The 12602-nt window shown below is 47.2% G+C and overlaps 1 protein-coding gene across 3 annotated transcripts in view; it reads left to right on the top strand.

Moving 5' to 3' along the window:
• MAPK14 (mitogen-activated protein kinase 14) overlaps positions 1-3569 on the top strand; it is a 72713-nt gene extending 69144 nt beyond the window's left edge. Inside the window, exons 12-13 of one of the 3 annotated variants that reach the window (XR_003006030.1) lie at positions 129-210; positions 743-3109. Coding sequence is in view for 2 of the 3 variants with exons in the window: in XM_024765845.1 (XP_024621613.1) it covers positions 743-810 (68 nt within the window). In the remaining variant the exon portion in view is untranslated. Of the gene's footprint in view, positions 1-128; positions 211-742 lie in introns of all 3 variants that reach the window. The other 2 variants (XM_024765845.1, XM_024765844.1) reach the window with 2 other exon arrangements.
• The last annotated feature ends 9033 nt before the right edge of the window (positions 3570-12602 follow it).

The raw sequence follows: 12602 nt of genomic DNA on the forward strand, positions 1-12602 counted from the left end.
CACTATCCAAAAGCTGTGTGGGGGTGGGGGTGGAATTTTTTCTGGTTCTACCCAGCTCGTTAAAACTTGTAATGAGGGTCTCTAATGCAGAATGAGTATGCTCCTCTGATGGAAACTGTCTGTTGTAGATGACGACACTCTGGACCTTTGAGATGCTTCTGTCTGGTCTGATTTTGTGCACAGCCCCTCACGTCTGCATAGAGCTTTGAGGTTCTCAGAATTTCTGCATTTATACCATCTCTCTGAGCTAAGTAGGGAATAGGGAATTTTTACAAGCTATAGAATTGGGGCAAAGAGAGTTTATATCATGTCTCTTACCTTAGACATAGTTAGGGATGCGGCCAGAAATGGAACCCAGGTCTCCCATGCCCAATCTCATATTCTCTCCATAAAACACAAATTCAGAACTCGAGTTAAATCCCAAAAGCCAGGATTATCTGTTGCTGTAGCGTGTGGGATTGCTTTGCTACTCTTGAGCATCTTCTCCAGAGCTTTAAAGAGGAGGCACTAGATGATGAAAGAAACAAGAAAAATGGTTCTTTTATATGTATCCTTGAACTTCTGTGTAATCACACGTTCCATTAGGATATTACACACAAGCAATGAGGCAATTATTTGAAGTAGCCCATCGAACCAGCGGCCTGAACAGGGAGGAAGGATCTTGAGCTTAGAAGTTAGGATGCTTGCCAGCAAAGTGCATAGTCTAAACTCTCACGTCGTACTTTTCCTTCCCAATTTCTAGGCCTGACCTACGATGAAGTCATCAGCTTTGTGCCACCACCCCTTGACCAAGAAGAGATGGAGTCTTGAGTATCTGGTTTCTGTTCCGTTGATCCCACTTCACTGTGAGGGGAAGGCCTTTTCATGGGAACTCTCCAAATATCATTCAAGTGCCTCTTGTCGCAAAGATTTCCTCCATGGTGGAAGGGGTGTGTGTGTGTGTGTTATGTGTGTCTGACTTTGTGGAGGGTAAGAGATTATGAGCAAACTATCACAGTGACTTTACGTGGAGTGACAGATGCTCTGTGGCAGCCTCTGCTTGCTCTTGTTCGTGAGAGTCAGCTAGGCGGGCAAGAGCTGCCATCTTGTAGGGTTTGTTAAATGCAAAGTGAAAAATATTAAACATCCCAGACCCCAGTCGTGCTTTTGCCATTTTGGCCTCTCCTGTGGCCCCACCTTGACGGTGGAGGTTAGACTTGACCACATCCCACGGTGGCATAGAGAGAAGGCTCACACCTTCTGGTTGCTTCACACCTGGAGCTGTCGCTCAGCGATGCATCAGCCAAAAAGGACCAACCGGCTTCTGTGCACTAGTCTGTGATGAACTCGCTCAGTGTGATTCTCAGAACTCAGCAGCTGTACCTGAAACTATAAGTATGTCTGTGCCTTAAAAGGAGAGAAGAAAGTGTAGTTGGTTGGGAGAGTGCAGCGGATGATGTTCTGAGCCAGGCAAGTAGTCAGGTTGTTGGACGGCCACTTGTGAACCCGAAGTGGCCAGGGAGCCTTCAGAGGCACCATGTGTGAGCATGCGTATATGTGCTTCTCTCTTTTCCTCCCTCACGCCCACACCCCCACCCAGGCGTCGTTGCCATTTCTCTGCATACCCACCACCTTCAGTGCAGAGGTTTCTTAAGTACTGGCCCCAGGAGTCAGAAGCTGGTTCTTGCTCTCAGTGTACTTCCTGCGTGCTCTTTATTCCTAGCAGAGTGATGATGTGTTTTGCACGTCTTGCTATCTGAGCATGCACGGTTGCTCGTCCTGTTCTCTTCCGGAGGCCCTGGTGCCAGGCAAGTTTGCCAGTGAAGACCTTGTGGGTAGTTCAGAATCCACGTCACCTCAGCTGATGCTATGGGCAAGTGATGTCATCCTCTCTTCAGCCCCCAGTGCTATTTTGTGTTGAACACAAGTGATACTCCAGGTGCTTTTGATGTGAAAACTATGAAGAAATGGAACAGATGGATGTATAGCATTTCCATTCTTGCCATCTGGTTTTCAACAGACTATTTTGGGGGAGCTGTCAACCAGGAAAGATCAGGGCTTGTCCCAGGAATATCTCAGACTTTGGAGAACAAGTCATTCTCTTCACTCCCAATAACCAATGCTAAGAAATGCTGAAAATCAAAGTGAAAAATAAAAGCTCATGAGGCCAGAAACTCCTTTTGCTATCTTTGTCTAAATATGGTTATTTTTTTTTAAAAAAGTAATGAGGTGTCTTTTCCACCCTTCTTTGGAAAAGGGTCTTCTTGGCAGCTTAACATTGACTTCTTGGTCTTGGTTTGTGGAGAAATAAATTTTGTTTCAGAATTTTCTATATTGCAGGAATCCATTGAGAATATGATTCCTTTTGATGGGGAGAGAGGGCAAATTATTTTAATATTTTGTATTTTCAGCTTTATAAAGATGAAATATCCTCAGGGGTGGAGAAGAGTTGTTTTCATAATTTTCTGAATTTCAGGCATCTTGCGCTACATAAGGGCCCATATATTTAAACCTTTTGTGAAAGAAGAAAGCGTAGAGCCACTTCAGGTGCTGGCTGTGTGACAGAATCTTGTATTGGGGCCAAGGTGTTTCCATTTCTCTGTCACAGTGCAGTGATACCTGCACTCCAGAGGGACAGGGTAGGACCCCCGCGTGAACTGGAGCGAGAAGGAAGGAGGCAGCTGATGGTGATCACACCTCACCCGGGATTCGCCCCCTCTTTAAAGGAAAATGAACGCAGAGGCCTCATCTCCTTTATATGCAGTTCAAATCCTCGTGATCCACAGCAGGATGAATTTTATCAGCCATGTTTTGTTGTAAATGCTAGTGTGATTTCCTACAGAAATACTGCTCTGAATATTTTTGTCATAAAGGTCTTTGCACATGAGACCATATACGTGTTAAGAGGCTGAACGCGCCAGGAGCCTGGACTCAGCCGGAGCCTGTGGAAGAGCTCCTTGGTTTCTGAGCATAATGCTCCCATCTCCTGACTTCTCTGAACAGAAAACGAAAGAGAGAATGAGGGAAAATTCTATTTTATTTGTACTCATGAACTTGGCTGTATTCATTTATGCCATATAGGATGTCATACAATACCACTGGTTAAAATAAAGCCTATTTTTCAAATTTAGTGAGTTTCTCAAATTTATTATATTTTTTTCTCTTGATTTTATTTAATACACAATATAGCATTCTATCAGTTGTCTTGCAACTGTGGCCTGGCATATGTTTCTGACAGACCTTAATATTACTCCTAAAATGTAGAAAACATTTATAGAGCTCCTTGCTTGTGCATTTTATGGTTAAGCAGGTCAGAGTCTTTGATGTGGATGGCCAAAGCAAAGAGCAAATAAACAAGGTATAACACTACAGGCTACACTTGGGTGTCAGAGTGGCCTAGGACAGGGGTCAGCATACTATGGCCCAGGGACCAAATCCAGTCTCCCACCTGTTTGTGTAGCCCACTAAAAGGGGTTTTTAGCTTTTTAAATGCTTGAAGTCAAAAGAAGAACAGTATTTTTGTAGCATGTGAAAAATAATGTAAAACTCAAATTTCAGTGCCCATAAATAAATGTTGAATCAGAACACAACCACACGTTGTTTACGTATCGTCTGTGACTGCTTTTGTGCTACAACAGAGTTGAATAGTTAGGACAGAGACCATATGACCTACAGTCTGAACTATTTACTCTCTGACCCTTTACAGAAAAAGTTTGCCGACCCCTGGCCTAGGATTTCAGATTCCTCATCTGAAACATGAAGTTTGTTTAAATATGCTTGAGTTCTTTTCAGCTTTGACATTCCAAGACTATCTCTAGAAAGTTATGCTTTTATTTTAAAATTGTAGGCAGAAGGTTGATTGTGTACATTGTTTATAGACTTTTGAGCAAATGCATTTGATGACTCGTCATATGGCCCTTGACAACAATATTCTTCAAAACTACTGGATTGCATCACAAGATTAAAGAGTCACGAGGTCTCACAGCTGTTCTCAGGGCCTGTGCTGGTGTGCTTCCTTCCTCAGTGGCCCCAGAATGCCGACTGACAGGGGTCCCAGGGTGGGTTGTGAGGCCCAGCCTGTGAGGATGTTGAGAGAGTGTGCAGCTGGGGGTTTTGTCCTGTGCTGTCTGGTCCCTGGCTGGCAGCTGGGAATGATGGCAGGGATAGAAGGCAAACCAAGCACAGGCTCTTGTCTTCATTCTGTCCTCAGTGACTTCTTAAGGAGGTAAGAGAAAAGAGACCCAGTTGTGACGTGATACATCAGCCCCTGTAAGGATCAGACAATGGTAGGAAATATTTTGCCTTCCCATACCAGAATCGGCACCGTGACACAACCTTCCTCCCAGGCTGCTGAGAGCAAAGGGCCTGTTTAGCTCAGGGAAAGGGTTGACACCAGGAAAAGCTCACCTAAAAGTGAATCCACTTAAAACAGGGACCAGAATTTCATTGTATATGGTGGGGATTCAGGGAGAGAGGAAGTCTAATGGGGACTTTCATCATGAAAACCGAATGAAATTATAAAAGCTTGTAATTAAAAAAAATTCTTATAACAAAGAAAGAATCAAGTGTTTGTTTTTCGAGTGAAACCATGTTTAGTATCCTACAATATTCTTTCCACCTGATTTTTACAGCATAATCATAGAGGGAATTTTTTCAAAACTATTTGAGATCTGGGACTTCCCTGGCGGTCCAGTGGTTAAACGTCCGAGCGCCCACTGTAGGGGGCACAGGTTCGATCACTGGTCGGGGAACTAAGATTCCACATGCCACTCAGTGGCAAAAAAAAAAAAAGAGATCTTCCTGTTTTCCTATGGACCTCAATCTCTTGATATTCACATTGTCCTTTTTTATAAGTGATCACCTTGGTGATCACCTTATCACCTCTCCCTTTATTGTCATCCTCTGAGTCTGCCAGATCCACATTTTTCAGTGGCTTTGCTTGAGATTTGAGCAGTTTTCTAGCATTATTTGTCAAGTTCATCAAATCCACTCTTTTGCAAGATTTGCAGTTATTGCAATTAATCTGCATTATATTTGTGTCATTTGTCATATTGCTTACAATATAATCAGTTAGAGACTAAGAAGACTAGAATGGGTAGGATAGGCACTTGGTGCCTTATCTCGTGCGGCACACGCTGGGCCTCACCCAGGTCCCAGCCCCCCTCCACTGCTTCCTTATCATCTGGTATAGAAACGTACCTCCACCCTCCGGAGAGAAGCAGGCCAACGAAGGGCTACAGCAGCTACCTTCTTCCCTCCCTCAGGCTCTCTTCAGCGCCTCTCTCCGTAGCTTCATGTCACTTCCTCTCCTTCTCTGTGGCACTGCTCTAAATGCACACTGCTTTCTCTGTCTCCTGGTCTTTGTGCGTGATACTCCCTCTGCCTAGGACCCCCTGCCTTCTCCTGCCTCACTCCTCTGGGCCAACTTTCCCTATCACTCCCTCTAAATCTTCCCTGAGCATCCCCAAGCTTGGATTAGGTGTGGCTTCTGTGTGCTTTTTTTTTTTTTGGTACTCATCTACATTGATCAGTGGTAGCACTTGTCACATTGCTTTGTCATTGCCTGGTGTCTGTATCACTTGTTCAAGAGAAAAAACATGAAGCTTAAGGACACAGACTCTGGAACCAGTCTGCCTGAGTTCAAATCCCAGCCTCTCCATCTCCTATTGGTATAATCTTGGGCAAATTATTTTTCTCTCTGAACTTATCTCACAGGTTCACAGTCCTCATTGTGAGGACTAAATGAGTCAAGATATGTAAAGCCCTTGGCATACAGTAAGTGCTCAATAAAAGTTAGCTCAGGGCTGTATGTCCTTGAGGGCACAAGCTCTCTTGTGCACTACAGTGTCCCCATCACCTAGCATGGTACCTGACACACAGTAGGCATCTCATCTTTATTGACTGAGTCAGTGAATAACTCATCTTTTAATCACTTGCAAATCATCTTGTCCTGTTTCCTGTTTTTACAATCGACAGTCTGCAGTAGCAAAGACCATCCAAAGAAAGAAACCAAGTATGTAAAGATTATCTGCCCTAAGAAACCTTGCCATGTGCAAGTTCCCAGTTTAAGACGAGACAAGTGTGAGAATTAGTTTCTGATTCTCTTGGCTCCATCTTGCCATGTAATTCAAGTTGGATGCACAGCAATTTAATGAATTGGAACAAGAATCAAAAGATTATTGAAGATGGCTAAGGGCCATGATCTAGATAATTTGTTTCCCCATCCATCTGCCACTTTAAAGTGAAAATATCAGGGAAAAAGAAGGGGAATTGGAAGTCATTAGGGTACCTTGCACCCTCATTCAGCCATTCCACAAAGAGCTATTGGGTAACTTTCATGTGTCAGGCACTGAGAACATGGGGGAAAAAATAAAGGTTAGATTCCTGCCCTCCTGCAGCTGACATTCCAATGGGGGAACAGTCATAAACAATGACTGTACCATTTCCCTGGCACCATAGAACAGAACCTCTGGGTGTCTTTTGCTGGTGGCCATTTCTGGGCCAGATGCACCTTTGATTTCACCTCCATGGCACTCAGCAGACAGGGAGTGGGATTTTCTAGCGGGAGTCCTGGGCCTGTGTGTCCTCCTGGGTGTTACCGTGACCTGAACAGCTGGCTCCACTTGCAGGGCAGCCGACGCAGCCGTCTGTTGCCGGTTGTGAGGTGACGTCATTGTCTGTGCCAGTGCACGAAGGCCCATTTCAGCCCCACCATTGCTCAGGCGTGACCCAACTCGAAGCCACAGCTCTGCCTGGTGACAGAGGCATTGCCTATCTGATAATAGCTGCTGACAAAGTGTTTGTGGTAGGGAGTATCCCCATCTGGAAGCTGTTCTCTCCCCTGACAAATCCTACCCTGCTCCACACCCCACCCAGCCTCCATGGGAGTCAGGTAGCCACTCCACGTGTTTCCGTAACTTGCACCAAGCTGACTAGTGTCAAAGCACCTACCATTGTACTTTTTCTAACTACATATTATTCTTTCACGACACACGTAAAACATGTTTATTGCTGAAAATTTTTGAATGTAGCTAGGTAACCTCTATTACCCCACTACCGGGAAATAAGAGCTGTTGGCAGGTTGGTGTAACTCCTAAAAAATTTCCTAAATCTGTAAAGATATTTAACTTTTATAAACACAGATGCATATAATTCAGTCATCTGCGTCAATAAATGGTGTTGAAACAACTGGACATCTCCTCCTTTCCTCCCTTTAGCTACAGTCACTTGCAGGTAAATCAAAGATTTAAATGGAGAAAGGCGTTTGAAGCATGTCACAAAGCCCAGAAGCCACAAGAGAAAGGCTCGTGATTTTGACTACACAAAAATTGTAAAACTTTCATACACTGGAAGCAGTTTGGCAGGATTTAGTAAAAGTGGAAGCTACACATCCCTATGACCCTGTGTTTTACTTCTAGGTAATTATTCTAGAAAAACTTTCCCGTATGGGCTCAAGGAAATGAGTGTGGGGACTTTTCACTCAGCATTATCTGTAATACCAGAGAAAAAAAAAAAGCCTGGAACAATCTTCAAAGTCCATCAATAGGAGAATAGGAAAGGGAATTCCCTAGTGGTCCAGTGGTTTGGACTCTGTGCTTCCACTGCAGGGGGCATGGGTTCGATTCCTGGTTGGGGAACCAAGATCCTGCAAGCCCCACGGCATGGCCAAAAAACAGAATAGAAAAATAAATTGTAGTGCATTCATGTGACGAAATAGTACACAGCAGTGAGAACAAATGAACTAGCATGACTTGGCCTTCTGCTCTCCCCTGCTACCCGACCCCACCCCAGATTTCGTCTGTGTCCCAGGAACAACTGGTAATATCTGGAGACATTTCTGTTTGTCACAGCTGGGGAGTGGAGGGTGAGCTACTGGCATCTAGTGGGCAGAGGCCAGGGACGCTGCTCTCATGCACAGGGCAGCCCCTCACCCCCGCCACACAAAGAATTATTGGGCACCAAATGTAAATGTCACTGGTGCCAAGGCTGAGAAGTCTAAGCTAGATTAAATCAACATGGGTGGATCTCGCCAACAATCTTGAGTGAAAAAGGAAATTGCAGAATTATCTAGCTTGATATTTTTATAGATACATGCATATATAGCACAAGTAAAAAGCACATATGGGAATGATATGCACCAGCTTTCCAAATCTGGAACAATCCATCCAGGCATTTTTTTTCCTTATTCTTTTCTCACAATGCTGGAAACGTCTCTTTATTGATACAGAAGATAAACAATACAGTAATAGTGTGTGACCCCTTGCCTGCTTTATGTAGACTAAATCCATCCATAATGGAATTATCAGGAAAAATGAGGTGCACATTTTCACCCTTTTAATAGCAAATGGCCAACCAGTTCTAACAGCTGGTACCAATTTACGCTCCTACCTGCAGGTGACAGTGTGTTGTCATTCCCTTTTTTGCTCTGCCTCCCTCACTAGGGTATGAGCTTCCTGAGGACAGGATACATGACATCCATCCACGTCTCCTCCATGTCTTGATAGGTGCTCATTGGTGGAATGGATTAAGGCTTTACAACACATTGCTGAGTATGTACAGAGAACAGAGAAAACTAAGACACTCATGCCCTCAAGAAACCTACAGTTTAGTTTTGTTTGAAAGTTAACTGACAGTTCAAGTCTAGGCCTGCTGAGCCACAATCCTACAGGAGTCAGAGGAGGGAGAGCGCCCGTGGGCAGGAGCAGCCTGGCAAAGCCAGCCCCAGGAGGTGCTACTGAGCCAGGTCTTGAGGCATGAGGGTCCGCCCCATCTTGGGCAAAGCAGAGAAATGGCATTCCAGGCGGGCAACAGCTCAAGCCAAGGTGTGGTGACAGAGGTGAGTAAGGCTTGTTTGTGCACAGATGCCGTGGAGGATCTGATTAGCAAGGCAGGGCCCAGATGAGGGCAATCCTTGTCCAGCAGTCTAAGAAGTTTAAACTTTATCCCAAAGGCAATTGGGAGCTAACAGGGTGGGGAGTGACGAGGAGGCAATGCTGCTCTAACCAGGAAGATTAGTCACAGCTGGCTCGCCTGTCACACCTGCTCAGCCTGGCTCTCAAGCCGCCCAACTGGTGCACCCTCTCCAGGTGACCAGAGCTGGAGCCCCAGCCCCCTGCATGTTAGGAAGGGCGGCCTCAGGGAAGTGTGAGGGAGGGGAGGCCTGACAGGGCCTGTGAGGCAGGTCCAGCTGGTGGTTTGTACCTGAGGAGTCCCTTACTCATCCCTGTTGCCACACCTTTGCTTGGGCTGACAGGGGTGCACTGGAGCTGCTCATGGTGGTTCTTGGGGGCTGATTTTATGTACCTCTTCTCAATTCTGTGTTCACTGATGTCAGGTTGGCAGCGTGAACTTGGCCATGGTTGGGGTATTTATACCACAGAGATCGACAAACACTAGGCATCCCCCAGCACTGGTTGTCCCACATACCACTGGCTGTTTCCTTCTGGAAGTCACGGGGATTCAGTTATTAGATTTGAAGAACGGCAGGAAAGGAGTTTTTTTTTTGGCCACACTGCACAGCAGGCAGGATCTTAGTTCCCCGACCAGGGATTGAACCTGTGACCCCTGCAGTAGAAGCGCGAACTCCTAACCACTGGACTGCCAGGGAACTCCCGGGAGATTCTTGTTTAGGGAAGCCAAATGGAGCCTTTAGGAAAATGAGTGTCTGCCAAATAATGGAGGCTCCATCAGGAGAATAAATTCAGATTCCAAACAGGTAAAGGCTGGCCCTTCACAGGCACCGTCCAGTGCAGCTGAGCATAGTGGTTACCAGCACTGACTCTGCAGCGAGACTCCTGGGCTTGAATCCTGGCTCTGCTATTTATTTACTAGCTGTGTGACCTTGAGCAAGTCACTTCACCTCTCTGTGCCTCATGTTTGTCGTATGTAAAATGAAGGGTATTTTTTTTTGCGGTACGCGGGCCTCTCACCGCTGTGGCCTCTCCCGTTGCGGAGCACAGGCTCCAGACACGCAGGCTCAGCGGCCATGGCTCACGGGCCCAGCCGCTCTGCAGCATGTGGGATCTTCCCGGACCGGGGCACGAACCTGTGTCCCCTGCATCGGCAGGCAGACCCTCAACCACTGCACCACCAGGGAAGCCCTGTCGTATGTAAAATGAAGGGTATTATTAACCCATTTCATAGGGTTCTTGAGAGAAATGAGTTACATGTACATAAGCTCTTTGAACGATTTTTGGCAAGTAATTAGTGCTCTGTCAATATTTGTTAGATACATAAAATAGAAAACTAAGTATTCAGAGAGGCAGTGTGACTTACTTAAGGTCACACAGCAAGTTAGAGGCAGAGTTGGAATCATCCCTACTAGTCTTGTCTGGATTTCTTTGACCCTGTCAAGTGTTGTGGGGATGATCCATGTGTCCCAGCGTTGGATTTTTACATAGAAAGGGTGGAGCAGGCAGACCCAGTGGCCTCTGCCCCAGAAGAGCACGCTGTTGAGGTGTCCTCCGGGTACACAGCCTCCTCTTCCTGGGGCAGGTCACACAGGAGCCCAGGCAGCACAGCGACCCTATTACCGAAGTTCGTTCATAAGGTCATTCAAGCCAGGACTGCCCCCCAGGCATGAAGGTGAGTTCGGCTAACCTATCAGTTGCAAACAAATAAGACAGAGATGTATGATAATAACAGTAGCTCCTGTTTATAAAGCCCCTACTACGTACCTGCCATTCAGTCAGTCAGTGTATGCCAGGCATAGCTCTAGGAACTTGGGATTCAGCAACAAACAAAGTAGACAAAACGCCTACCCTCGTAGGCCTGACACATAGAAGGGTATATATAAAATAAATAAAGGCTTGAAGGAAACTGAGGCCGGGAAAGGCAGGTGGGGCATGGCTTGTGATGGGTCAGGGAGGACTCACTCTCGGAGGAGGTGACATATGGCAGTCCTGAAGGACAGAAGGGAGCACCACGCACAAGGCCTGCAACCTTGCAATCTACAGTCTCATTAAATCCTCCTTGCCAGGTGGGTGTCGCTCTCGCATTGTACTGATGAGGAAGCTCAGAGACATGCACTCACCTGCTCAAGGTCACACTGCTCTATGTGTTGGCATGAGATTCAAACCCAGCTCTGCTTCCCAGTCCTTGGCTACTCTCCACTGGTTCAGAAGAGTACGAGCCCACCCAAGAGCGTGGATGTCACAAAGCCTGGGGGTGCGTGGTGGGGAGCAGCTGGGGTCATCAGGTCGGCAGGGTATGTACAGGGGTCCTGGGGTGAGCAGGTCTGCGGTTCACTCGGGAACACCTCTTTGAAGAGGTGAGTTTAGAGCCGAACTTTAAAGACCAGGAAGGAAGGGCAATTCCAAAGGGTGGAGGGTCTGTCTTATCTAGAACCTCAGTGGGAGCAGTGAGGGCCGTAGACAGGGAAAGGCCTGCTTTGGAATCAAGTTTGGTGCAAATTCTTGGGGAGAAAAGAGGTCCCCAAGTTTGGGCTGTGCACCCTGGTTTTTAATTAAGAGCTTTTTACCACCACACAGAGGTCCAGCCTTGCACACACAGCATAACGTGCATGGGCCTTGCCTCAGGAAACAAGGAGAGAACAGTGAAAGCCAAATTTCCAGGACAGAAGGTGCCCAACTGACAGAGACCACTCCCCAGATGCCTCACAGTAGACGGATGCCAAGCACCTTCCCCTACTGTTGCTCCCTCAGGTCCACCGTTTGGGTCCTCAAACCACATCCCCTCACTGCCTCTTGTACCCCCAAGAGACACAAAAATCTTTGGTTCATTCCTTCACTAAGTCTTTACTGAGCACCTACTGTGGGCCAGCATGGTGCTGGGGGCTCAGCAGTGACCAAGACACTGTCCTTGCCCTCATGGAGCCATTTTTCCATTTGTGGAGACGGACACCTCACAGAGGACAATGCAGATTAATTAAAAGTGTGGTGAATGCTACAAAGGACAATGCAGAGATCAGAGGGAGCGGAGGCCTCGACATTGCTGGAATATTCCACCAGACGGACCCCAGGCCATGTCTTCACAGGACTGGGTCAAGGACAGGAGGGCCCGTCCAGTAGGCTGGGTGAAGGGAGGTGGCTCTTGGGTGGAGGAGAGGGGGTGTGAAGGACAGCGCGGTGTAGGGTGTGAAGAGGGGAGGTGTGCTTTCTGGGAGCTGCCCCTCTAGCAGCGCTGTCCCTACCCCCATCCTCCACCAGGGGGTGCTAGCGCCGAGGCAGGGAGAGAGGACCAGGTCAAGGCAAGGGGTGGGGAGGCTGAGAGAACAGCTCTGCAATGGAGGGGCGCCTGTGAGCAGGGAATGGCTGATGTTCTGTTCTTGGGATGGATGTTCTGTTCTGGCCCTGAGTCCCTAGAAGGGGAAGAGGTACTGCGGGAAGATGGCCCAGTAAGCCAGAGGCCAGTAAGCTGCCCCTGGTGTGCTGAGCTGGAGGACTTACCAGAGACTTTTGGAGTGCGGAGGGCGGGGGCACAGGAGGAATGAGGCTGGAGGGCAGGTCCGATGTGGGAACAGAGCGGAAACGTTTGGAAGGCAGCCACCTGCTCCCCCCCAGAGATCTGCCTGGCTCACTCCCTTGTTCATTCAGGTGCTGCTTCAATGTCACCTCTTCATACAGACCTTCTCCGCCTCTCCCCCTCCTCCCACATCTAAAATC

This window comes from Neophocaena asiaeorientalis, unplaced genomic scaffold (genome assembly GCF_003031525.2).
Source record: "Neophocaena asiaeorientalis asiaeorientalis breed wild unplaced genomic scaffold, Neophocaena_asiaeorientalis_V1.1 scaffold46, whole genome shotgun sequence".
NCBI lineage: Eukaryota > Metazoa > Chordata > Mammalia > Artiodactyla > Phocoenidae > Neophocaena > Neophocaena asiaeorientalis.